Source organism: Typha latifolia, chromosome 9 (genome assembly GCF_019914945.1).
Source record: "Typha latifolia isolate L0001 chromosome 9, TyphaL0001v2, whole genome shotgun sequence".
Lineage (NCBI taxonomy): Eukaryota > Viridiplantae > Streptophyta > Magnoliopsida > Poales > Typhaceae > Typha > Typha latifolia.
This window is the reverse complement of record NC_133094.1, coordinates 11,038,285-11,062,561: the sequence shown is the minus strand read 5'-3', so window position 1 is coordinate 11,062,561 and position 24,277 is coordinate 11,038,285. Positions and strand designations below refer to the sequence as shown.

General features: G+C 38.4%; 6 protein-coding genes and 1 non-coding gene across 8 annotated transcripts; 3 read left to right on the top strand and 4 right to left on the bottom strand.

Annotated features, from left to right (window-relative positions):
* Positions 1-921: 921 nt before the first annotated feature.
* LOC140795766 (aldehyde oxidase GLOX-like) lies at positions 922-2,562 on the top strand. Its single transcript, XM_073148525.1, has one exon. The coding sequence runs from the start codon at positions 922-924 to the stop codon at positions 2,560-2,562; it is 1,641 nt and encodes a 546-aa protein (XP_073004626.1).
* A 352-nt stretch (positions 2,563-2,914) lies between these two features.
* LOC140794907 (uncharacterized) lies at positions 2,915-6,999 on the bottom strand. 2 transcript variants are annotated; one of them, XM_073147182.1, is made up of 4 exons: positions 6,448-6,999; positions 5,307-5,819; positions 3,663-3,811; positions 2,915-3,303 (listed from the first exon to the last, which is right to left on the bottom strand). In XM_073147182.1, the coding sequence occupies exons 1-3, from the start codon at positions 6,658-6,660 to the stop codon at positions 3,674-3,676; spliced, it is 864 nt and encodes a 287-aa protein (XP_073003283.1). In that variant the 5' UTR covers positions 6,661-6,999; the 3' UTR covers positions 2,915-3,303; positions 3,663-3,673. The 2 variants fall into 2 exon arrangements, with proteins under 2 accessions (XP_073003283.1, XP_073003282.1); XM_073147181.1 differs by lacking the exon at positions 3,663-3,811.
* On the top strand, positions 6,902-12,190 carry LOC140794906 (F-box protein 7). Its single transcript, XM_073147180.1, has 11 exons — positions 6,902-7,043; positions 8,228-8,314; positions 8,506-8,618; positions 8,899-9,015; positions 9,098-9,194; positions 10,030-10,103; positions 10,376-10,429; positions 10,528-10,629; positions 10,729-10,787; positions 11,145-11,355; positions 11,901-12,190. The coding sequence occupies exons 1-11, from the start codon at positions 7,034-7,036 to the stop codon at positions 11,958-11,960; spliced, it is 984 nt and encodes a 327-aa protein (XP_073003281.1). The 5' UTR covers positions 6,902-7,033; the 3' UTR covers positions 11,961-12,190.
* Positions 12,191-12,932: 742 nt separating this feature from the next.
* LOC140795083 (acetyltransferase At1g77540-like) lies at positions 12,933-14,942 on the bottom strand. Its single transcript, XM_073147455.1, has 2 exons — positions 14,527-14,942; positions 12,933-13,429 (listed from the first exon to the last, which is right to left on the bottom strand). Exons 1-2 carry the CDS (start codon positions 14,809-14,811, stop codon positions 13,358-13,360), a joined length of 357 nt encoding a protein of 118 aa, XP_073003556.1. The 5' UTR covers positions 14,812-14,942; the 3' UTR covers positions 12,933-13,357.
* A 481-nt stretch (positions 14,943-15,423) lies between these two features.
* On the bottom strand, positions 15,424-19,143 carry LOC140795082 (V-type proton ATPase 16 kDa proteolipid subunit). The gene is made up of 3 exons (XM_073147454.1): positions 18,873-19,143; positions 18,479-18,764; positions 15,424-15,863 (listed from the first exon to the last, which is right to left on the bottom strand). Exons 1-3 carry the CDS (start codon positions 18,946-18,948, stop codon positions 15,731-15,733), a joined length of 495 nt encoding a protein of 164 aa, XP_073003555.1. The 5' UTR covers positions 18,949-19,143; the 3' UTR covers positions 15,424-15,730.
* Positions 19,144-19,311: 168 nt separating this feature from the next.
* Positions 19,312-19,383, bottom strand: TRNAQ-UUG (transfer RNA glutamine (anticodon UUG)). Its single transcript has one exon. It is a non-coding gene; the product is annotated as a tRNA-Gln (tRNA).
* A 1,523-nt stretch (positions 19,384-20,906) lies between these two features.
* Positions 20,907-23,804, top strand: LOC140795814 (serine/threonine-protein kinase SAPK7). The gene is made up of 9 exons (XM_073148603.1): positions 20,907-21,268; positions 21,362-21,436; positions 21,536-21,637; positions 21,708-21,761; positions 21,840-21,932; positions 22,022-22,114; positions 22,819-22,923; positions 23,024-23,122; positions 23,220-23,804. Exons 1-9 carry the CDS (start codon positions 21,149-21,151, stop codon positions 23,568-23,570), a joined length of 1,092 nt encoding a protein of 363 aa, XP_073004704.1. The 5' UTR covers positions 20,907-21,148; the 3' UTR covers positions 23,571-23,804.
* Positions 23,805-24,277: the final 473 nt, after the last annotated feature.

Here is a 24,277-nt window from a genome sequence, read left to right as displayed (position 1 = left end):
TACATGTATCTTGTGAATTTATGCAAATGCAGAGAGGAAATTCTGGCTTTTAGACGGTTTAAGTATCATCAAATGAATTGAGATAATTAGTTAGGAAATTGCTTGCAAATTTGCCTGTGTTGAGGAAGTAGAGATGATTGGATTGCCTAATAGACATCCTCTTGCAGATTTGCACTTTCTGATATCATTTATAGGACCATATTCCACTAGTTGTTTAAAGATATCATTTTGGTCACAATTGGATGTTTAGGGTGAAATTATTCCTCGCATCTTTTACCCAAGATGTATGTCTTATGAGCTAAATTAGTTATTTAGCTTAGATAATAACTACCATCTTTTTTAGCTAGAATAAAGATATATTTATGTTAGTATAAGCTTTCTTATACTAATATAATAAGTAAATAATCACTCAGATTTATATTAGTATAGTAATACCTACTTCTTTCTCCTTTTTATTAATATTTTTATATTTATCAGCTACTATTTTATTTAAAAAAATATTATCTTAATTAAGTATCATTTTTAATCACTCTCGCTTCTCTTTTTCTCTCGTTTATATATTATAAAGTGTATTTTTATAATTTGTCATGCTATTATTTTGATTATTTTATCATATTAAATGTAATAATTAGTAATTAAATTATTAGAGCTATAACTCTTGTCACTGCTCTATCTATATAAAGAATATGGAACAATGAGCAGCTGCCGAGTAGTCAGCTGTAGAAAATTCCTACAGCCGGGGCCGCAGTGGATCTGGCATCCCTGCATGCATGAAGCGTTAATGACTGGCCCCTGGCCCATCCATTCCACTCTCACCTCCCGAGTCTCCCCTCCTCTCTACCCGTCTCCTACCTCCTCCCCACCACCTTCAAGAAACCCCCTCAAGAAACCCCCCCACCCCCGAAGACGAAGACGGAGACGATGATGCCACCTTCAAGAATTACCATCATACCCCTCCTTGTCTTCCTCCTCTTGATCACCCAAAGTCAAGAAGAAGAAGAAGTAACGGTGGAAGAAGAAGGAGGGGGAGGTACGTGGCTTCTCCTCCACCCGAACATCGGCATCTGCGCCATGCACATGCAGCTCCTCCCCAACAACCACCTCCTCGTGTTCGACCGCACCGACTTCGGCCCTTCCAACCTCTCCCTCCCTTCTACCGTCCCTTGCTCTGGCGACTGCACCGCCCACTCGGCCCTCCTCGACCTTGCATCCACCTCCATCCTCCCCCTATCCCTCCTCTCCGACCCGTGGTGCTCCTCCGCTGCTCTCCTACCCAACGGCTCCCTCCTCCAGTCAGGTGGTTTCAACTCCGGCGACCGCTCCCTTCGACTCTTGTCTCTTCCCTCCTCCTCCTGGCTCGAACTCCCCTCCTACCTCTCCGTCCGCCGCTGGTACGCCTCCAACCAGCTCCTCCCCCAAGGCCGTGTCATCATCCTCGGCGGCCGACGCCAGTTTAACTACGAGTTCTACCCGCGGAACGAGGAAATCCCCCTCTTTGACTTCCCATTTCTTGAGGAGACCACCGACGCGAATTCCGAAGACAACCTCTACCCCTTCCTCCACCTCCTCCCGGACGGTGCCCTCTTCGTCTTCGCCAACACCCGAGCCGTCGTCTTCGACCCCCTCGCTGGAGGGGATCGCTCCCTCCGCCGCCTCCCGGACATTCCCGATGGCGTCCCGAGGAACTACCCCAGCTCCGGGTCCTCTGTCCTCCTCCCCCTCCGCCCCTCCGGCGGAGGCGGCGGCACTACCCGCGCCGAGGTCTTCGTCTGCGGCGGCGCCCCGCGCGGCTCGTACGCCGCAGCGTCCGGAGGCACGTTTCTCCCCGCATCTCACACCTGCGGGAGGATCTTCCCGGCGGACCCAGACCCGGCCTGGGCCATGGAAGAAATGCCGATGCCGCGCGTCATGGGTGACATGGTGCTCCTGCCGACGGGTGACGTCATCATTATCAATGGTGCCGGCGCCGGAACGGCCGGTTGGGAACTGGCCCGCGAGCCAGTGCTTAATCCGGTCTTGTACCGACCGGACGAGCCGGTGGGCCGCCGGTTCGAGGTCCTGAACCCGACGGGAATCCCGAGACTATACCATTCGTCGGCGGCCCTGGACTTCTATGGGAGGGTGACTGTCGGGGGGAGCAACCCGCACATGGGCTATGTGTTCGCCGGCGTGGAGTTCCCGACGGAGCTAAGCCTGGAGGCATTCCTGCCCCCGTACCTCGACGCGCTGTACGACGGAAGGCGGCCGCGAAAGTTGGAGGCGCCGGCCGAGGTGAGGTACGGCGGGGAGGTGACGGTGAGGTTCGAGGTGGAGGAGGGGGTGCAGGAGGGGGCGATGGTGGAGGTGGCGGCGGTGGCGCCGGGGTTCGCGACGCACGCTGTGGGGATGAACCAGAGGGTTGTGATGTTGGGGCTGAGGAGGATGGAGAAGGTCGGGGAGATGGGTTACGTGGCCGAGGTGGTGGCGCCGCCTTCGTCGGAGGTGGCGCCGCCGGGGTATTACATGTGGTTTGTTGTGCACGACCGGGTCCCCAGCCAGGCAGTGTGGGTCCAGATCGGATGATCCTGGAGACATTCCCCGCTAGGATCTTGACGATGGAATTTTATCAAAAACACCCCAAGGTGTTGTAAGTTATCATTTTCACCCTATTTATTAGGGATAATTATATATAACTCCAGAACTGCATCCCATTTCCATATAGACCCCTCAATTATTTTTTTTACCATGTAGAACGTCCATTCCATCAAAAGTAGATATTAATAAACTGGTATTAGATAAACTATTGGTATAAATTTTATTATACTAGAATAAATTTATGCTTATGCTTATTCCACTAGTATATATCTCACTTTACTCCTTGAAGCTGCCTATTGATTGTCACACTATCCATGAATACCAATCAAGATCAATTAAGTAGCTACAACAAGATGTAAGAGATCTTTATTTTCGCGATTGATTTCGCTCAAAAGATAGTCAGTGACATAAAACTCTGGCCCAGAATCCTGGATCCAACTTAAAGGCCGGACTAATTTGTAGTGCCATGAAAAGAATGACAATTATATACTAACTAGCTTATTACTGGCTCTGGGACTCAGAATTATCAGCAGAGTCAGGTATTACTTCAGATTGCTCCACAGGTTTCTCTGAATCTAAATTAGACTTCGCCTGGCCAGAGCCGGTAGAAACTTTCACCACGGCTGGTCTAAGAACCCGGTCTTTAAAAACAAACCCTCGACCGGCTTCTTCGGAAATAATGCCTGCCTTGAACTGCTGGGATTCTTCTTGGGCAACAGCCTCGTGAATCTTCATCAGAAAAATAGAGCGGCGTTAATTGCATAGTTATAAGAATGAAGAGTTACCATTTGCAGTACGCCAGGAAAAAGAGTAGTGAATCACTGTGTCAAGAAGCCAGAGCAAAAGAGAAGTAGATTAAACAAAAAGTTAACTCATAGCAAAAGCTGCACAGCATCAAGATCCAATTTACTCAAGTTATCCTCTGATTAAGTTGTTTTTTTCCCAAAGATCTTAAGTATTCCAAGTTATTGTTACAAATTTACAATGAATCTTGTGTTGCTTTGCATGATCTTCAACACAGAAAGAGGAATATGTAATGGAACTCCATCGCCCCATAATATAACATAAAGAAGTTCTTGTCGGTTTACCTATATTGCTGTTACGACTCTTTTGATTCTTCTGTTTCTCTGCAATTCCTCTTTTGCTTTCTACTCTTACTTTGGATAAATCCATATGTTAATGTTCTCCAGAGTCCAGAAAATATTGATGATCCCCAGTTTACAGTGTCCCCCTGGAGCTGAATTTTAAGTAAGAACACATAATACTTCCTTCTCAAGAACTAAGGGTTAGCTGAAGAGATGCTTTTACTTTCTTAAGTTGAACACCAGAGAGCAATTAGAACCATTAAACCTCTCCTAAAATCATAGCTGGTTAACCTATGTCTCTTAATGATATTAACAGTTTAACACACCTCCAAATCATAAAGATTCCAAGTGTGTTTAACTTTACTATGTCTCCAGCAAATTTGTGATAATGTATTAAAGATACAAGCCATTTAAGGATGCCCTCCAAACAGACCACAGCCAATCGTTACTAAGCAGCACGCAGGAAAAGATAATGCTGTTACAGATCAGGTGGATTTAGCAGAGGTATGTAGGTCAGGTTGTAAAAGATGATTGAAGATTGCAAAAGATAGTATAACCCCAAAGGCTTAAACCTATAGCTCCGATATTGATAAGTCAGCAATATAAGCTGAGCTGTTAAATCCGAAATGACTGCCAAGTTTCAAACAAGACAAGGGAAAGTTAGCTAAACTAAGTAATAATCATGCACGGTGAACAATTCAAACACATTCTATATTAAATATTAGGGAATTTTATTAAAGATACCCTACATTTTGCTTTTATTCTCAATAACACCCTACAATATAAATATTTATCATTCGACTACTGTATTTTATGCTTAATGCTTTAAAAAATACCCTGAGTTAACTTTAACTTAACAGATTGACGAAATAAAGAATGTTCCATTAGTTTTAAAAATAAAATAAAAATTAACTAAAATACCCCTTGTTTTACATTAAAATTGGGTTCCCTACTTATTTTACTTTGATTATAAATAATTACTTAAGGGTATTGCAGTCATTTTGCATCTATAGTTATTTTAACTTATTTATATGAGAACTTAACCGTTATTAAACTTAATGGTAGGGTGTTTTTGAGGATTAAATGCAAAATATGGAGGTTTAAATAACAAATATCCATATGATTGAGTGTGAATGATAATACAAGCAAAATGTAGTGTTTTTTATTAATTTTCCTAAATATCAAGTGGAGTAATTTGGTTCACATCTATTAATTTGTCTTAAATGTAGCCTTGCAAGACTGGTAAATAGTTATAAAACAAATAAAAACTTGCAAAGGACAACTCTTAGTTTTTCATATGTTAAACCAATCAAAATGACCAGTAGTTTCATGATGTCTGAAAGAAGATAGCTAGTACAAATTGATTAGGCACAACAGAAGAAAACATGATGCATTTAGAACTTTTTTTTTTACATTGTGTGTGTATGCTTCACAGAACCAAAATCATTTGGTGCAATGCATACTAAGTATAATAGGACTTTAGAAATATATGATATCCAATAGGACCTATAACAAAAAAGGAAAAAAAACATAATATTATAGAAAACTTGGCCAATCATATGCAACAAAAACTATACACACTACGAAGCTGCGCGACGACAAGATTAGCTGCAGAAGAATCACAGAATAAATAAATAATCAACTTACAGCAGGATCGAAAGGCTTGCCAACTGTCTCAACTACACCCACACCCAAGCTTCTCAGTGTTTCCACAAACTGCTTGTATATACCTTGATAACTTGTTTCAATTTTTCTCTCCTTATCTGTTTCTGGCAATACCTGCTGCTTGGCCTTTTCAAAACTATCAACAATGGGCAACAAACTCTCAACTACATCCCCTTGTATATCTGATGTAAAAGTAAGACGATCCTTCTCTGATTTCTTCCTGAAATTCTCAAAATCAGCCTTTAAACGAAGAAAGTTATCCTTTCCCACAGAAATTTCAGTTGTTATATCTGCAAAACTAGCAGACAGATCATTCTTCAAATTCTCCACAGCGCAGATTGCAGCCTCCATTTCATAAACAGTCTTCTCATCTCCTTCCAGATGAGCATTCTTGTAGGCTTTGATGAGGTTTCTCATAGCAGGCAGATTCTGTGGATCTATCTTGACCCCTGGGTTGCTCTCCTGGGTTTGGTTCTCTTCATCCCCATTGATCATCTGAAACAAAAAAGAAAAAGTAAAAAGGACACAGTTAGCAATCATGTTGATTTGCTTTGCTATATGAATAAAGCTCCAAACTCGATCATCATCTCAAGGAGTTCACTAATGGTTATATTTTCAGTTGTTAAAGGAAGCTTTATCAAGAGCTATTCAATAATAAGTTATTAAGTCCTTAATTTATTCTGGCTACACAGCCAGCTGAGAATAAAACAATTCTCAATTCGCAATATTCCATCCAAATCCACCGATATCAATTGAAATCTCATAATTTAATGGTTCCAAGCAGTGGATTTGGAGAAACTAGAATTCCAAATCAATTGACTTCCAGGGCTTTGGGGGGCTTCCAAACAGGGTGCGGGTGCAATTAATTTGTGACAAAAACAAAGAGAAGCATGCAAAATAAAAATAAAAAATACCTACCTTTGGACACAATCCTCCACCCAAGAGATGATTTTGTTTTATTAATCCATTCAAGAACTATTGGGACAGACCAAATACAATTCAACGCATCAGAAACAACAAAAAGAAGCAATCTTTTCAAGGACTAATCAATAAATACGCTAAATCAATGCAATGCCCAGAACAAAACAACCTAATGAAGAGCCAGGAAACGGAAAGTAGGCACCTTTTGATCGGTTTCCGCGACTTTGGAAGCAGCCCGGAAGGATCTCCGACGAAATTGGGAGGAGAGGACTCCGTGAGTAGACTTCCCACTAGATTGCCGCCGAATTGGGAGAACCAGGGATAGAGATTTGAGGGGCTTCGAGGAGGAATTCGAACTACAGAGAGGTCTAGGCGAGAAGGAGACGGAGTAATTTGCGAAGGAAGCAGCCGCCATTGGAGCGAATCCAGCTTCCACTATCTCCTCTCTTCTCGGGCTAAGCTTTACATCCGCTGTCTTCTACGAAGCTTAGCTTTGATGGATTTTATCGTCCAATCCGTTTCTTACAGCCGTCCGATCGGAGAGGTATATGCATCGGACGATCCTGATGCAATTTGATCTCTCGAAGGAGGATTCTAGAAATAGGTAGAACGGAGTTTTGATCATATTTATCTCAAGATAATCTTAGCCGCCCACTAGGATATGGACGGCTTAGAATCGGAGAAGAGGCCATAATTTAGTTTCTTGTCGGCCTTTTTGGTGTCGCGTTTCGTACTTCTATTTTCCTCTCCCAGCCTGCGATTTGGGAATTCTCCAATCTTCGAGTCAAATGGCTTCAGGTGATTTTTTTTTTCTATTTGTTTCATTTCGTTGTCGATTAAATTGACGATTTATTTTTAATGAGAAGAGTACACAATATTGCACGAATTTTCATCTAATTGGAAGTTTAGACGAGGAAGGAGATTTCACCGTTTTGGGAGTTTTCAATCCACGTTTCCGAGTCTTAGTTTTGCTTCGGAGTGGAATTGTTCGTAAAGATGGAAGCTTTCGTGTGACAGTTAATAGTATGATCCAGGAAAATAGTGGACTTTTGGTTGTTTAATTGCAGAGTAACTGAGTTTATCTTGTGCTTTTGCATTTTTACTATCTGGATTTCATTGGAAACATGAAAGAGATGGATATTTTGATAGGAATGAACTTTAGCATATGTTCCTTATAATATTGTGGGGGCTATAGTGCTTGGAGACTATATTGTCTCTTTTTATTTTTCTTTCTTTCTTTAGGTTGCATTTGTGTCTTAAATTATTGGAGAAGAGCTCTTAATCTCTTATGGTATCTTGTAGTTTGTGTTCTTCATCTTCCATTATGTCCTTTCTTGCTATGTCCATACTGCATATGATTCTTTCCTTCATGGATAATAACGTAAAGTGTATAGCTGGTCTTACCAATTACATTAGTTCCTTATGTAGTGAAAGCAACATATTGATCTAATTCATACTTGAGTAAATTGATGCTTTCTTCAAGATTAATGTTGAAATTGAAAAACATATGGGAAGATTATAGGGAACCGATGGAAATTCTTAGATATGCTTGCTCCTTTAGTCAGCAATAGATAGTAATGACATGTAACTTTTTCATGTTTTAAGGTCTTCCCGAAACTTGAGAATTATTGTCCCTTGTTAGATGCGATGCCACCGAAAAACAACCATGCGAAGTTGCAGACATGAGAGTTCAAAAATTTAACACATTTTTTCTTATGGATATGATAAAGTCTCAAAGCTATCTCAAATACCCAACTGAGGATAGTTATTTGAGAACATGAATTATAAGAGTTGGAACTCATTAAGTACATATATTAATTGATCACATTCTGTAACTTCATTTATTTACTTGTTCATGGAAGCTGGTTTAAATTTTCTCTAACCAGTTGTTTGTTAGATTTTATAAACCCTCATTAGTTGCACAGAATCTGGACAATCTTATTTTCATACTCACCTGGGCTCTGTCAATGTATTTGTTACAGACATTTCCATTGCAGTTCCTTCAGAGCTCAACCCATTTTCTCATTTGAGAAGCATGCAGTTTATTGCAACAGAAAGACCATGGCTGAGTAAGTGCTGAAGTAACTCGATGCTGCCTCCTAACAGTTGTTGTATTCTGAGCTTTTATTTTCTTTTTGTGCCTTCCTCCACCTTTCATGCTTTGTCCTATGCTTGTTGCCTTTCCAGCTTTTTCATATTCTCATGCTAAAAGTTTTCTTGTGTCAATTTATTTTTTTCTCACTAATTGGTCCCATGTCAGATCTTTATGGGATTAGAGTTCGACCCGTCGCTCCCTTTGGCAGTTTCAGTAGTAGGCCATTTGTTGATCCAGCCCTCATCCATCATTGTTTGCCTGATGAATTGCTTTTTGAGGTACTTGTTAATTCCCTTTATGGGATTTGCTTCATAACCATAGTAACTAATATCTCAATCTCTGAATTGTACATCTGCATAACTTTGGATTTGAGACATTTGATACTAGACACTATGATGTCATTTAGTTGTTACCATCTTCACATTTTTATCGAATATAATTTTTCAGTTCTTACTCTTAATCTCATGTTATGAGCACCATTTCCTATAAATCGTTTGAATTGCTGTCCTTCAAACATAATCATTTCATTCAATCTTCTTATGGGACGATGACAAGCAGGTTTTCACAAGAATGAATCCATACACTTTAGGAAGGGCTGCATGTGTCTGTCGCAAATGGAGATATACAATTCGTAATCCCAGTCTTTGGCGCAGCGCATGCCTGAAAACATGGCAGGTTTATGTAACTAAAATTATCTTGTTACTTTGGCCTGCTTATTGTACATTCTGCTGAAACATATGCGACTTTTCTTGTGAAGATGTCTGGAGCAGAGACTAACCACAAAATGGTCCAATCCATGTATGATGGTTCTTGGAGGAAAATGTGGGTTCAGAGACCAAGAATTCGAACTGATGGTAAGTTCTGAGAACCAATTTGCTGATTTGTTATAATGTTTACATTATTTGACATAAAAGATGTAGATTATGGTGGCTGACAGCTGCCTATAGGATGATGCTAGGCCCATCTACATGTCAGCTTTCAATATATAGGATAATAATAAACTTTGAAGTACTTGTAAATGTTGACAAATTAATTGCTCAGTGACCATGATAATTCCACAAGGTTTTAACTAATATGCGATTACTTCAGATTTGTTTTATATCATCTATCTATCTCTATCTTTTAATATTTAGTATTGTTTTATGTTTTATTCGTCCTGACCTTCTCCAGAGCTGTAGATGTCATCTGTTTACTTGTTTGGTTCCTATAGTTTTTAAACAATAGTGTAAATTATAGTTGCCTTCGTAGGGACTCTTTTTTCATGGTTCAATATTCAGAAATTGGGTTTTTGGGTGTGAAAGATGGTGAGTACCTTCATACACACTTCCTCATTCTGTAATCAATAATGTCCTTCATTTCCTATTGAAGACAATGTGAAACATGTATAATCTGTTTAAGTTCTTCTATGGTTAATGTCATTCGGAGCTTCAATTGTGCTATAGCTAGACATGAATGAGCATCTCAGCAGAATGTGATGTTCTATAATCTACTTCCTTATCCTTGTGAACAAATTCTCAATAAAATCTACTCTTTTGCCAAAAAAGGATAAACGAGAATTTATGCATTTTATATTTGCTTGTACAATTATCCTTATTTTTTTTTTAATCATGTAAGAAGTACTGCACTTAGTTATTTATTTCTTTAAAGTTATCTTTCGACTTTTACCTTGAGCCTTTCTTGTATCTTCAGGTCTCTATGTTAGTAGGAATACATATATCCATACTGGAGTTGCAGAGTGGAAGGTTACAAATCCTGTCCATGTGGTATGACATGCCCTTCTAGCTTTTTAGTGGTAAACAGTTCATTAGGCATTTAATTGTATTGCTGATGATTGCCTCTAGAAATAATAATTCTCTTAATTTCTTTCTATAAAAGCTTAAGGCAGTAATTTCTGATTTAGTAATTAACTCTGGGATATCAATACACCAACATAAGGTCATTTACATGGGATAAATCATCTGTTTTTTCAAGAAACATGGTACTCTCAATTCTGTTTCTTTCAGTTGGTATTAGTAGCTGATTCTTTTCTATGCAGGTTTGCTACTATCGTTACCTGAGGTTTTATCCAAGCGGCAAGTTCCTCTACAAGGTTGTTAGGTTAATTGTCTTGTCAAAAGGAAGAGGCATGATACTATTAGAGTGTCTTACACAATATGAATTCTTATGTTCTTTTGTTCTGGAAAACAGATTTCCTCTCAAAAAGTTAAAGAAGTGGTAAAATGCATGAATTTCCGTGCATCTAAAGCAGATTGTGTTTTCAAAGGTGACTATATATTGACTGAAGACCAGGTATATGTTGAAGGCTTGAGACCATTTAAATATGTAATCTTTCTGTTTCTGTGGCACCTAATTTAATTGTATTGTACATATCTTTTGTGCCATTTGTAGGTTGAAACTGCTCTTTTGTACCCAGGCTTCCGTCATACTCTCCTTAGGATGCGCCTGAGGTATTAAATTTGAATAGTTCCTTTTGACATAGTAATTCTGAATCATCTGGCTTATATATTGGGAGAATGAGTCAACTGGTATCTGACGGTGATATGCCCCCAAGTTCTGAAATACCCTAAACCCTACTTTTTCCTTCTTTCAAGTGGTGAGGCCTTTAACCATATTTGTAAATTGTGGTCCATGGAGAAGAGCTCTAGTCCCTTCTGCTCTTTACCTGGTCCTTCAGTGTAGAGTTATTCTTTTCTCACTCTGAAGCAGCATTAGATGCATTCTTCCAGCTGAAGCAATGCTTGTGTATCATCCGATGAGTTATTTTGCTACTTATTTTGATACTCGGCTAATAAAATTCTTTGCAGCCTAAGAGGCACTACAATGGGGGCAAACAATCGATTGGATCTCTTGAAACTTGTCACAACTGGAGTTAATGCGATCGAATTACAGAACCGTGAGGGTGACATGCTTGGGCTTGTGGAGGGCTGGGAGGAGGATGAGACACATGACCCTGATGTACCTGCTATCTCACATCGAAGGGGTTTGACACCTTTTGTTTTTGTTCCATTTGAAGAGGTAATATTTTCTCAGTTCTAAATGAATATTCACATCATCCAACATTCAGAGCTGATGACAATTGCTTGTACTTGTAGGTAGTTGTCCTTTTTATTTTGCTTTGATTATTATTGCCTCTATGTTAATACTCTATCCATGTCTTCCTGTACATCTACATCTTCATTGTAGTTTATCTCTTTTGATGAAGTTTATTTTTATTCTTGGGCTCCTCCAATTCATCAGAGTTAACTTGATATAACGCAGCTTTTGCATTCTTTGATATAGGCTAAATGGCCTTTAACAACAAAAAAAAAATTTAAATAAAAAGACAGGCTAAAGAGTAAGTGTACATTGAAGGAGGATAAATTGAATCATATGGAAGGATTATAATCAGGACATAGATGAGTCACCTCATTCATATCAGCATTTGTACTGTAAACAAAAATCATTCATTAAATATGCTTGAGAACTTACTGAGTAGCTTATTGATACTCATGTCTACTTCTTGCATCTCTGCAGCTTTATATGCCATGCTTGTTATACTCTTTTTTTAACCCTTGTTTCAGGTTGAGACATCGGTATTAAATCTTCCAGTGGATAAGATGGATTACTTTGTTCCTGGCTGATGCTTGATCTAGTTGGTGTACATATTTTCCTTCTTTTGCTATTTATATCGGTGTTTTTGTGCCGCAGAATTCTCTCTGTATATATGTCAGGGATTTTCTTTCTTCTGAACGATCTCTGGAGCTGGAAACTCTTACCTTATGTATTCCCAAGATAACACACTTATATAAGCTTGAATCTTTGTATACTAAAATTGTTCTTATTGAATGTATAATTGCCCCCTGCTTCTTTACTTTTAGGCTCAATTTTTAGATTGCTAATCTAAATCAGAAAATTAATGTACGCGTTACAATACAATGCAAAATACATTCAATAAGAAATTTCTTGCAAATCTTAAGAAAATATTTAATGTTTTTTGAGACCATATGACATCTTGATCAAAGGGTTGGCACTTACTTTATGATGTTGCTTTCTTTTTTTCCCTCTCAAAAGCCAAGTATATATACAAGCAAATAGCAGTTTGTTGAGATTTACTTCACTGCAAAGTGAACAAATGAAGAATATAACTGCATGAAAAGTTGCTTTTTGCCCTCTCAATTCTCGAAAGGCAAGTATATCTTTAAAGGAGTATAAAGTCAACCTCAGTGAATCATCTTCGCATTATCAAGTAATTTTTTAATATATATGTATATATTTAGTATGTATTATAATTAGTTATAATTTTTTCCTTGTGCTATTCTCATTCCCTCACCATTGTTTGGTGAGCTTCAACACTTTCTTCTCCATTGTAGCTCTAGCTCTGTTCTCCCTCTCCCCTCTCTGTTTCTTCCTGAATAAATATAACTAGACTTCACCCACTTTTCTCAAACCCAAAAAACAAAAAATCCATTGTGTTGTTTAATGAACAAACTTGTTATTCATAATTTTTGCAAGGGAAAAAAAACACTTGACACTATACTTTAAATATAGTTAATATAATATCTTTTTTGTAAGTGACTACAACATAATGAATAACATTGATAACTCACACAAAATGAAATCAATACATCAATTTAAAAGAAGTATCAACCACCATTTAGATGGAAATGTTCACAGCCAAGTACTCATATCAAATCATATTACTCAACAGTCTTCAAAACTTTTACCATATATTCTGCATTGCCTAAAGTCACATGACCTAAAATGTAAACATGAAAGATATGGCTATTTATATCTTTAACAGATCAAAATAGTTTCTCCAACAACACTTATTGCTGAATTACATAGTAGACCAATGAAGCAGTGCAACGCTCATGAGCAGGCGGGAAAAGGGCTTCCAAGCAAATCCATCCCATTTTGGCGAGAGGGAGGCAGTGAATCACCTGGGCTACTGACACAGAAGAAACAAATATCTTTTACTGACATACAATATTTACTATTGAAAGTTTCAGTATGGAGCTACACATTGCATTGCGGAACTTCACATGCATGCTTTTGCTTCCTCCTTATATACAAGTGTGTTCCACTCTGCGTTGCGAGGAAGAAATGTATCCTGCAATATAAGGGGTAAGAAATTGGTATATCCCAATAGTTCCTTCAAAGATAGCATATGGTGAGGTATAAAGTCCATTTTACAAATTATACATCCTTATAGTGCAAAAGAAATGTAATAAGCCATTCAAAAACCATGTAATATTGAGTAGATATGAACATGCTTATGCCATTAAAAGATGAATCTCGAGCAGCTCCTGTACATTATGCCTTTGAAATATCAAGTTTAAAATTTGTATAATATGAATAAGTTTATGATACTAAACCATATGTAGCACAGATGGTTAGTACTACCCCAAGGCAGGGGGGTTGTGGGATTGAGCCCTAGCTGACAGTGGAGAAAAAAAAGAGAAGGAAAATGCTATTTGTGTCTACTGGTGGCTTTAATGGCTTGGCTAAGCGGTTTGGCTCGAGCTTGACTGACTATTCAGCAGTGTGGCAACTCATTGCAGTAGCTTAATGAGATGATTAGCTCATGTGTGGTTCACTTTGAGATTTAGGTACTCTTGTATTGTCGACTCTTTATCCGACTTATATCCAATCTAAGTCTATATCTATGGGCTCTTGAATGATAAAGGAAAAACAAGCTTATGCCATAATTATGCAATGCATTGCTGCAAAGAAGCCAAGCCATTTGATTCAAGCATCCTGATCAGTAAAATTTCTTCAGAAGTTCAATACCCTATCTAGATCCATACTCTCAGTGATATAAACGTACTGGACATTGAATTGGCATGCACAAATCAGTTTTCGACATTTCAACAAGCACATCAACTGCATGCAGCAACAGCTCACAATCAATGAACATCAGCAATGAATCCAAGGACCAAGATATGCAACAATTTACGTTCAAGATTACATCTTTCAGATGATTCATTAAGCTTCCCAAGATTTCACATCAAACCCAGCTCCACAAGGCTACCAATTTCCCCCCTTTCCCCTCCTCAATACCATAAAAATCAAAACTTTGATCCAAGATCTTATCAATACCAACCTCTAGTACCGAACAAACTCGATTCCTAAACAGACAAACTCCAAGTAGCCAATCCAAAATAAATTTTTGAAGCAAATGGAAAGAGGAAAGAGAGAGAAACTCACGGAGATATAGGAGCAGGTGGGGATTACGAGCACGGAGTGGCGCCGCGCGTGGTCGAAGGCTGCGCTACAAAGGTGCGCGGCGAGGCCCAACCCACGCTTGCTCCTGGGCACGTAAGTGTGCACCATATCCATCACCGTCTTCTTCGCACTAGGATCGACGCCGGGGCCGACTTCTCTGAAGCGGTATTGGAGGAACGCCTCCTTGTCCTCCGTCTCGAACCTCTCATCCTTCTCGTTCCACACGATCGGCAGCGGGGATCCACCGGAAACCGACTCCTTCGCCATTAGTGCTATTCTGCGTCCTTCTCAATGCTTGGCTGCTCGCAGTCGCAGGAGGTTAAAAAGGTCTGGATTTAGACTCGGTCTATCAGTCTAAGACAGACAGATAGTATGTGTGCATATTGCGTCCACACTAATGCATGACTTTTGCAAGTTAGAAATCCAATAAAGCTAAATTGGTCAGCGTTCTTGGGAATCCATGTTCAAATCTAGCATCATTTTATTATTATTATTAGATCCATTTTGTTGTTCAACAGTGGCCACCACCTATGACCTATGACTGACAGCTTCGTTTTATTCTGATATATCTTGCTATTTTCCCAAGTGATAACGTATGAGCACAGCAGACACCGTCAAACAATTTGAAAGCCTTCCAGTAGTTAAGTAATCTGTAACTAGTAGTTGATATGGCTGATGAAATCAAGCAACTCAATGAAAGAAAAGAACTAGAGTTGTCTCAAAAAATTTTATGAAGCAGCAAACTAGCTTCCTGCATATACACTAAGCTTTGGCTGCATGGGCAGACATCCAAGCTCAATAATCAGTTGAGAATGTAGATAAATTCACTATGTACAACAGGAAATTTTAGATTGATGCTCGACCATGAAACCTCTCAAATTATATATGAAAAATAATGGCATCTTATTTTTAAAATGGTCCGGTTTGATACCGAAAGATTCTCACTTATTCATCAACACATCACTCAATGTCTAGAGGCATTCCAAACAACAGCCAAAAGTACAAGCTTTAAGCAATTGCAGGGCGACCATAAACAATACTATATAGAAAAGAGTGTAAATTTCTTCCATAAAGTCGAGTGATCCCGCATTAGAACCACAGAACCACAAAATTTGCAAAAGCTTGAGTCCCTATACCCTGGAATATGACCATAATCCATGTCGAGATAAGTCAGCTGCAAGGGCTTTTAGTCTGCTCGAGATTGGCCAGCACGAGATGAGAGGATGATGCCAACAATGAGACCATAGAGAGCAAGTGCCTCAGCAAAAATAAGAATGAGGATCATGCCCACAAACAACTTTGGCTGCTGTGCGTTTGCCCTGAAACAGCATTTGGGCTACAGTTAGGCAGCAGGAAGAAAAGTAAAGATCAGACATTTCCGGTAATATTGAGAACTCATCGTTCAGTTCCAAAGGACAACGCCATAAATTATGGCATAGCCAAATAATCATGTTTCTAATAAAACCCACCATAAACAAATTACATTAATTTCAACTTCAGTGCTATCCACTCTTCAATTACAGCAAAGTATAAGCCACCACCTTTGTCTTGGTATAGTTGCAGTGTGAGAGAGATACAATCATCCAATTTAAGAAAATGATTGGTGACAGTACCAAAAACTGGCAGGCTGGCAACTAAACTATATAACCTCCACAATGACAACAAGATCTGCAAAATTCGAATTGACATACTATGATTGACAAGCAAAATCTATGCACTTCACTTCATCACCCGGTCTTGTAGAACACTTACTCATGATATAGAGTAATCAATCTAGAAAGTAGAACATTGTCACTAACTTGTCCAAATCTTATATCAAACTTCCTTCCACATTTTTCCCATTGCCCAGTAGTCCTCTGACTTCTCTGCATTTTCTTACTGAGGCCTTCCATCAAGATGCCAAATGCACTGGTCTATCATTGACCACATTGGAATCATCAATATTTGAAACAGAATTTTGTTGATTTAACAATATATATGAGTTGATCTTGCACATATGACTCATCATGCAAACTGACCTTTCAGTTACCTAATATTCTGATCTTCATAGTATGGGCAGATCGAGTAACATGGTATTGTTCATTATGGGGGTAGAAATCCCCCTAAGGAGGCAGAAAACAAGCATCTTAGACAAATGGCATATCCTCCTCCTGCATCTTATTCTAAGATGCATCCTATCATAGAACATTATGAATTGAGTAGCATATGATTATTCATTGTGGCAGTAGCAGTATAACCTAATAAGGCGGTGAACATATATCTTATTTGAGATAGTGACCATCATGCTGTATGTGTTCAACTAAAAAGTTATTACCAATAAATCCTAAATTCTGCTACAACAAACTGTGTACAGCACTTGGAGCATGACATAATTCCACTCCTCAGGATGCAGATCTAATGTCAGTGCTCAGATGCAGATATGTGAAAATAAATTGACTTGATTTCATATAAAGAATGCAAGGGGAGTAGAGGAACTACAAAATATTAACAACAGACTAACTGTATTTTATTCATAAGAAAGAAAAATGGATGCTTCATGACACTACAATGGTGATAGAAAGCTAGCGAAGCTAGTTGAATGGTCAATATAGTAAAAGGCAAACACAGTGCCTGGGCAGCCAAGGCACCACGTAGCTCCAATGATGAAAGCACATGATGTGTATTCAATATAATTAAAGTACCTTAAATAGAGTGAAAATGTGAAAAAAAAGAGAGGAAAGAAACAAAAGAAGTGAGAAAAGGAGAAATAGAAATATTAAGAACCTAACCATAAAACACGCGACTGGACTGTTCGGGGTGTGTTACTCACCTACCAAGTGCTGAAACATTGTCAATCCTTAAATTTGATATCAAAACTTGCGCCTTGAGATGTGATCATTAAACATCACATTTTATCCTCTCGCATCTTTATGTTACTAGCAACCTAAATACTAGTGAAATGAAATCCTTATTTTTTTTCGTATCAGCGAATGTCAACAGAATTTCTAGGCTCAAATAGTTGTCTAGTCTTAGCTAATCTACCATATTGACTATTCTTATCCATATTGGCAAAAGGTCTAACATCCACTGGTTACATTGAACATAGAATGTCATACTTTCACAGAATAAATTCATCAATTAATATCCTTAAACTTTCCGTCAAATTATCATCAACTTTTCCAATTTCCTTTTTATTGTAATTAGTTCTCACTGTCCTCCACCATCCTCTGAATTCAGCTATTCTATGCTAAACAAATCATCTCAGTGGTAACCAAACAAAATGTGGATTCTCTCAGTAAAGCATAAGAGAATCATTCTAAACTTGACTGAAAAACACAATGCTAGCTAATGTAACTGAAGGAAATTATTATCTCCACTATGATGATGGAAAAGATAATCTTCCTAAAAGCATTTTCATGCATTTGGCTTACTGTTTACATTATCCAGTTAGTGAGGATCAGAATCAAGGATTCTATCTCGATCATCCAAATAAACTTTCACCCAAATCATATGTGGGCTTTTCCTAGGACGTGATACGACAACATTAAACCAGACTGATCTCCATAGCCATTAGTCAATCTGCCACTCATTATACAAAACTAAAATGCATTAGGTCACAATTTATTTGTTTTTTCAAGTATCTGCTTCAAATCATAGAAACTAATAATGGGTGGAAAATGAGAAAAGTTAAAGTTCCAACTTAGATCAGGATAAAAAATTTCTTTGTTGTAAACCACAAATAGAAATCTGAACTGTTACCAATATAACATCGAGTAGAAAACAATTACCCAATTACAGATGGACACCCAACATCAACAACCAAAACATGTAATAATAACACAATAAATAACTTCAAACAGAAATTAGCCAAAATTCTAGTTTTTTTTTTAATAAAAAAAGTCTTAACCTCAATCGATAAATTAAAAAAAAATCTCAGATCTGAAGAGATGATCACCTGACTCCGGCATCACCGACGATCCCGATCGCCATCCCAGCCGAAAGCCCAGCGAGACCACAAGCAAGCCCAGAAGAGAGATGCGCATACCCATCAAAGAGGTAATACGACTTGGCCTTAGGGTTAATCCCGGTACTAATGATCACAGCAATGATCAAACCATAGATCCCGAGCACTCCAGCCATGACCACGGGCACGATCGACTTCATCACGAGCTCCGGCCTCATCACACCCATGGACGCAACCCCGACCCCACTCTTCGCCGTCCCATACGCCGCCCCCATACCTATAACACCCATCACGTACTAAAACTCTCATCAACAACGAAAAAAACCTATCTCCGGGTCGAAACACTGGAAAAGAAGGAGGGAGATCGGATATCGGATCAGCTTACATGAGAAAACAAGCGCCGCGGCGGCACCAAGGAATCCGAAGAAGGGGGCGGTCTCATCACCGGCGAAAGAAGACATCGTCGCAGAGAGATCGCAGAAACCCTCGATTTCACGAAACCCTACTACTTTCTTTGATCTCTCTGGACTAGTTCGAGATCTTTGTGAGGAAATGAATCGGGGACGATGGGTGGAAGGCGACTATAGAGGTACAATAATACCCCTGTATTTTTATTAAATTTACGGCCTCATTTTAAATGTTAGCTTTGGGAATAGGAGAAGGATGAAATGGCTGGATCGTCTTTTGGGACGTAATCTCATTGTACGGTAACTGGATTTTCCACGTGTTGCACCGATGGTGATCACGTGAAATTAATCAATTATAAATGGATGACGCCATATTCACCATAAAATGTTCGTCCAATTAATGAAAACTTAAAAAAAAGGTCCTACCGGGATTCGAACCCAGGTCGCCAGATTCAAAGTCTGGAGTGCTAACCACTACACCATAGAACCAGTTGAAATAGAATTAGAATAATTGAAACTTAACTCAATGTAGATAACTCTCAGGTTATATGTTGTTGTTTAATAAATTGGTTTAGATCTAGATTTATGTAAAGCATCATGTGATCACATGAGTATAGAAATTTTCTAATCTTTGCTTATTGAGAACTGCATCCCTTAAATGCTATGCTCTTTGGTACTAACAATATAAATAATTCTCAGCATAATAAACATTAAAAGATCATAGCTATTCTTCCCCTTTTATTAAATTAAAAATAAAATATATTTTCAACAGCTTCTATCTTCTCTAATCTAAGTTATAACTTTCAAATCTTAGTTATTATTTAAATATACGATCACGGAATAATATGATATGAGTATTATAGTAATATATACTTTCTTTGATACAAATAAATTATTAATATTATATGCTGAATTGCTAATACTAACGTCTTTTGTTAGGTTTATTTGTACTTATGTAATTGATAAATTATATTTTAAAATATAATTTATATTCATGTAATGTGTCTAAATTTTATGTATGAGTATATGCACAAATTATAATAAGTTATGAAGTATTTAACGAAGAATATTGAAGTAGAAGATTAATTTTAAAGTCAAAGTATTCGAAACGATTTTAGAATCGTTATTGAAGTACTTAAACGATGTCATGATAGTCAAAGAAGTATAAAATTTTACCTAATGACACAAAAATAGTCACTCTACATTCAATTATTTAGTCTACCATATGAATAAGGCACACTATCTAATTTGACTTAGATTTGATTTTATCTCTAAATGAATCTATAGAGAATTTTTGAAGAGATATTTATCTTATCTCTAAGAATATAAAAGGGTTTAATTAAATCTAGATATCATCTTTTAGTGCCATTAATAGAACAACTACATCTCAAGGGTTACTAAGACGAAGAGATCAACCTCGAGAGTTACCTTAAGTTTTTTAATTGGTATAAGAGCATACCTAAGTATAAGTTTTATTTTTTTTCTTTGATGAGTTATATAAATCAATGCCTTTGTGTTTAAAGGAAATATTAACTTTTATTATTCTTTTAGTCAACAGACCAGGTCAAAACGTCCAATTTACAAATTAACCTGGTCAAAGGCCAGTTACGCCACCCTACCCTATCCCCATGCCGCCGGATACGGCTTTGCTCCTTTTCCACTGTGCACTTATTCTCGGATAAGTTATCCACGGCCGACATAAGTGGGCCCCACTTATCTTAAATAGATGCTGTACGAATCCACGTGTAGTAATATAATAATTAGCCATGCACTAACATGGCTACACTAAAATAAAGAAAATTTTATTAAATCACATCTTATCTTTTCTCTATTTTTTTTATTAATACCTTAATATCAGAAAAAAAAAAAAGTATTGTGTGGATGTGTGGTTTATTGTAGAGTTTAGTTTTGAGAAAGATGATTTTCTATTTAATTAGTTTGAATTAATTTAATTTAATATTTTAGTAATTTAATCAGTAGAGTTATATAATATAAAAATTAGGGGAAATTTTCTTTTACACAGATTAAAAACTGCAAACCGAATAATAAAGAAAAGAATCGGAGGATAAAATACTCCTCTCCACGTGCTTCTCTCTTAATCTCATCTCTTTAATTCTTGTTAACCTTCGTCTCCACCACCACCACCACCACCACCTCCTCCTCCGAGCTCAGAGCGTTCTGAAAGCTTCTGACTTTTCTCCTCTCTCTTCTCTCTTCCATCTCTGAAATCGAAGCGGATTAGGAGTAGAAAGACATGGATAAGTACGAGTTGTTGAAGGACATCGGATCGGGCAACTTCGGCGTGGCGCGATTGATGCGGAACAAGGAGACGAAGGAGCTCGTCGCTATGAAGTATATACCCAGGGGCCAAAAGGTTTGATTTTATTCCCAAATTTCGAGCGATTCCTCGTCTGATTCGTTATCCAACGGCCGTGACTCGCTCTGTTCTTCGTGATTCCTGGTGCAGATTGACGAGAATGTGGCCAGAGAGATCATTAATCACCGATCCCTCCGCCACCCAAACATAATCCGATTCAGAGAGGTGCATGTAATCGAAGATTAGGGCTTCAATTCAAAAATAAAATAAATTTTGTTTTTTAAAAAATAAAAATTGAGGGGTTTTTTTCTTGAAACTTTGTAGGTTGTGGTTACGCCGACGCATCTGGCGATCGTGATGGAATACGCCGCCGGCGGCGAGCTCTTCGAGCGGATCTGCAACGCCGGAAGATTTAGCGAAGATGAGGTTTTATTACACTAACTTCCGCTTTTCTTAGCTTTCTTTTAATCAAAATTAATGCTTCTATCTTTTTTAGGCCAGATACTTCTTCCAGCAACTAATCTGCGGCGTTAGCTACTGCCATTTCATGGTAAACCCCCCAAATCCAGATTTTAAGCTCTCTTTCTTTTCTTTTCTTTTTTAAACAAATTAGATCAAATTATTGCAGCAAATTTGTCACCGAGATTTGAAGCTTGAGAATACTCTACTCGACGGGAGCCCAGCGCCGCGCCTCAAGATCTGCGATTTTGGCTACTCCAAGGTCTCATTTTTATTGTTCAAATCTAACAAACATGTTCTTACTTCTTGTCGATTTCTGTACTAAAAACGGTGGCTTTTGACTTCCGGCAGTCATCGCTGCTGCACTCGAGGCCGAAGTCGACGGTCGGCACGCCGGCGTACATCGCCCCCGAAGTCCTGTCGCGGCGCGAGTACGACGGCAAGGTCAGTTCCGTAATATTCACGTTCTCCCCCCTTGTGCCGCTGGATGATTGCCACGTGGGCGATCTAGAATTTTAGTGGGCGTAATCTCGGTCGCAGTCTTGATTGCTCTGGTGGGTTGGTGAGTGGAATTCGCCCCAATGATAGTGCTGGGAGTGGATCCGCTGCAGCCATGAGTGTAGGAAGTTCCTACAGCAGCATACTTGTCAGCCCATAGTTGGCTGAATTTTGCACTCTTACCGCTACTACTAATTAGAACAATTTTATCATTGACAACAGTAGGATTGTTTCGAGTCTATCTTCACTAATAATATTATTAAGACTGCTTTTACTAATACTATGAATTAGATATAGTGATAATTAACCCTAAGGTTATAATTTTATTGTACTTGAGATTTGGTCTACTTTGATATTTCCACTAGTCTTTGGCGTGGCTGCATTGATGCCATACTTAGTGGACCTCCTTTTGACAATGAAGTACATATTCAGAGTCTCATTTTGAGGCCTCTTGATGTTAACCCTTGATAGAGAGTTTTTGTCATGATAATACCTTTTGGACCTTCTACTGCCTAAGAATAGATCCATTTTGGACTTAAGATATTTTTATACTTGATCTCTTTTTCCTTTTTCTTTTTAAGCATTATATTGGAGAGTTATAGCATAATTCATTATGCCTAACTTTAATGATTCTTGTTATATTAATGTAGCTGGCTGATGTATGGTCATGTGGGGTAACTCTCTATGTGATGCTGGTAGGAGCTTACCCATTTGAAGACCCTGATGACCCTAGAAATTTCAGAAAGACCATTGGGGTAATTAAAGCCCTTCAAAGTCATAATTTCCTATTTCAATTTGAAGTTTTTCTTTCTTTTATGTGTATTAATTCTGGATGTCGTCCTCCTCTGATCGCAGAGAATAATGTCGGTTCAATACAAAATACCCGATTATGTTCACATTTCGCAGGATTGTAGACAACTCATCTCTCGAATATTCGTCGCTAGTCCAGCAAGGGTACTTCAAATCATGCAATAACTTTGATAATGTCAAACTTTTTTGTTTGTTTTTGTTTTGTTGCTTTTGTTCAATTGTATGTTCAATTGTTGTGCAGAGGATAACAATTAGGGAGATCAGAAACCACCCATGGTTTTTAAAGAACTTGCCTAGGGAGTTAACAGAAGGAGGGCAAGCAGTGTACTATAAGAAGGATAACAGTGCCCCTACTTACTCCTTACAGAGCGTGGAGGAGATCATGAAGATTGTAGATGAGGCTAGGACTCCTCCGCCATCGTCCACTCCGTTGGCAGGCTTCGGGTGGGTAGAGGAAGAAGACCAGGAGGAAGGTAATCAAGAGAAAGAAGAAGAGGAGGGCGTGGAAGAGGAGGAGGATGACGACGGCGAAGATGAGTATGATAAGAGGGTCAGGGAAGTCCATGCCAGTGGGGAATACCAAATCAGTTGATGATGGAATGAAGAGAAGTTAAATAAAAGGAAGTAAAAAAAGATTAGTGTTGTATTGATAATTATTGTAATGTCTTTGTGTGGATTTTTGTTTCCCCCCTCTTCCTTTTTCTTATTTTGTGTATTTGATTCCTTTTGTTGATGTGTAAAATTATCAAAGTTGATATAACTCCATTTGTCAGGAAGCTCATTGACAATTTGACATGCTTAAGGTGAAGCAATATTCCATCTTAAATACTATTTATCCTTGTGAAATAATGGTTCTTATTTATCCTTTACACCATTAGCAATCACTTGAAATTAGCCATCCTCCATCTTTCTTAATTACTTGAACTATAGATTTGGGCTTGGGCTTCAAAGAGAGCTACCCAAGGCCTTAATTGGCAGATAAGGAACCCAACTAAGTTTCTCAGAGTATGATAATGAGTGGATTTAGTATGTATTAGCTTAGATTAGTGTAAACATATTAGCTTTCTTGCTACCTAAGTTTGTCTAAAAATAAACATCAGATGGTTTATTTAAAACAATCCACAGGAACTATATAATTTTGTGCAATTTGTACATACTAGATGAGTAGATGCATTAGCTCATTAGAAATTAATAAGCTACAAGAATGCAAATACACATGATTCTTTAGATAATTACACCCTAATTATACTTCCTCCATTGGTATAAGGCAAATAGAGTGAACTTTGGTTAAATGATGTG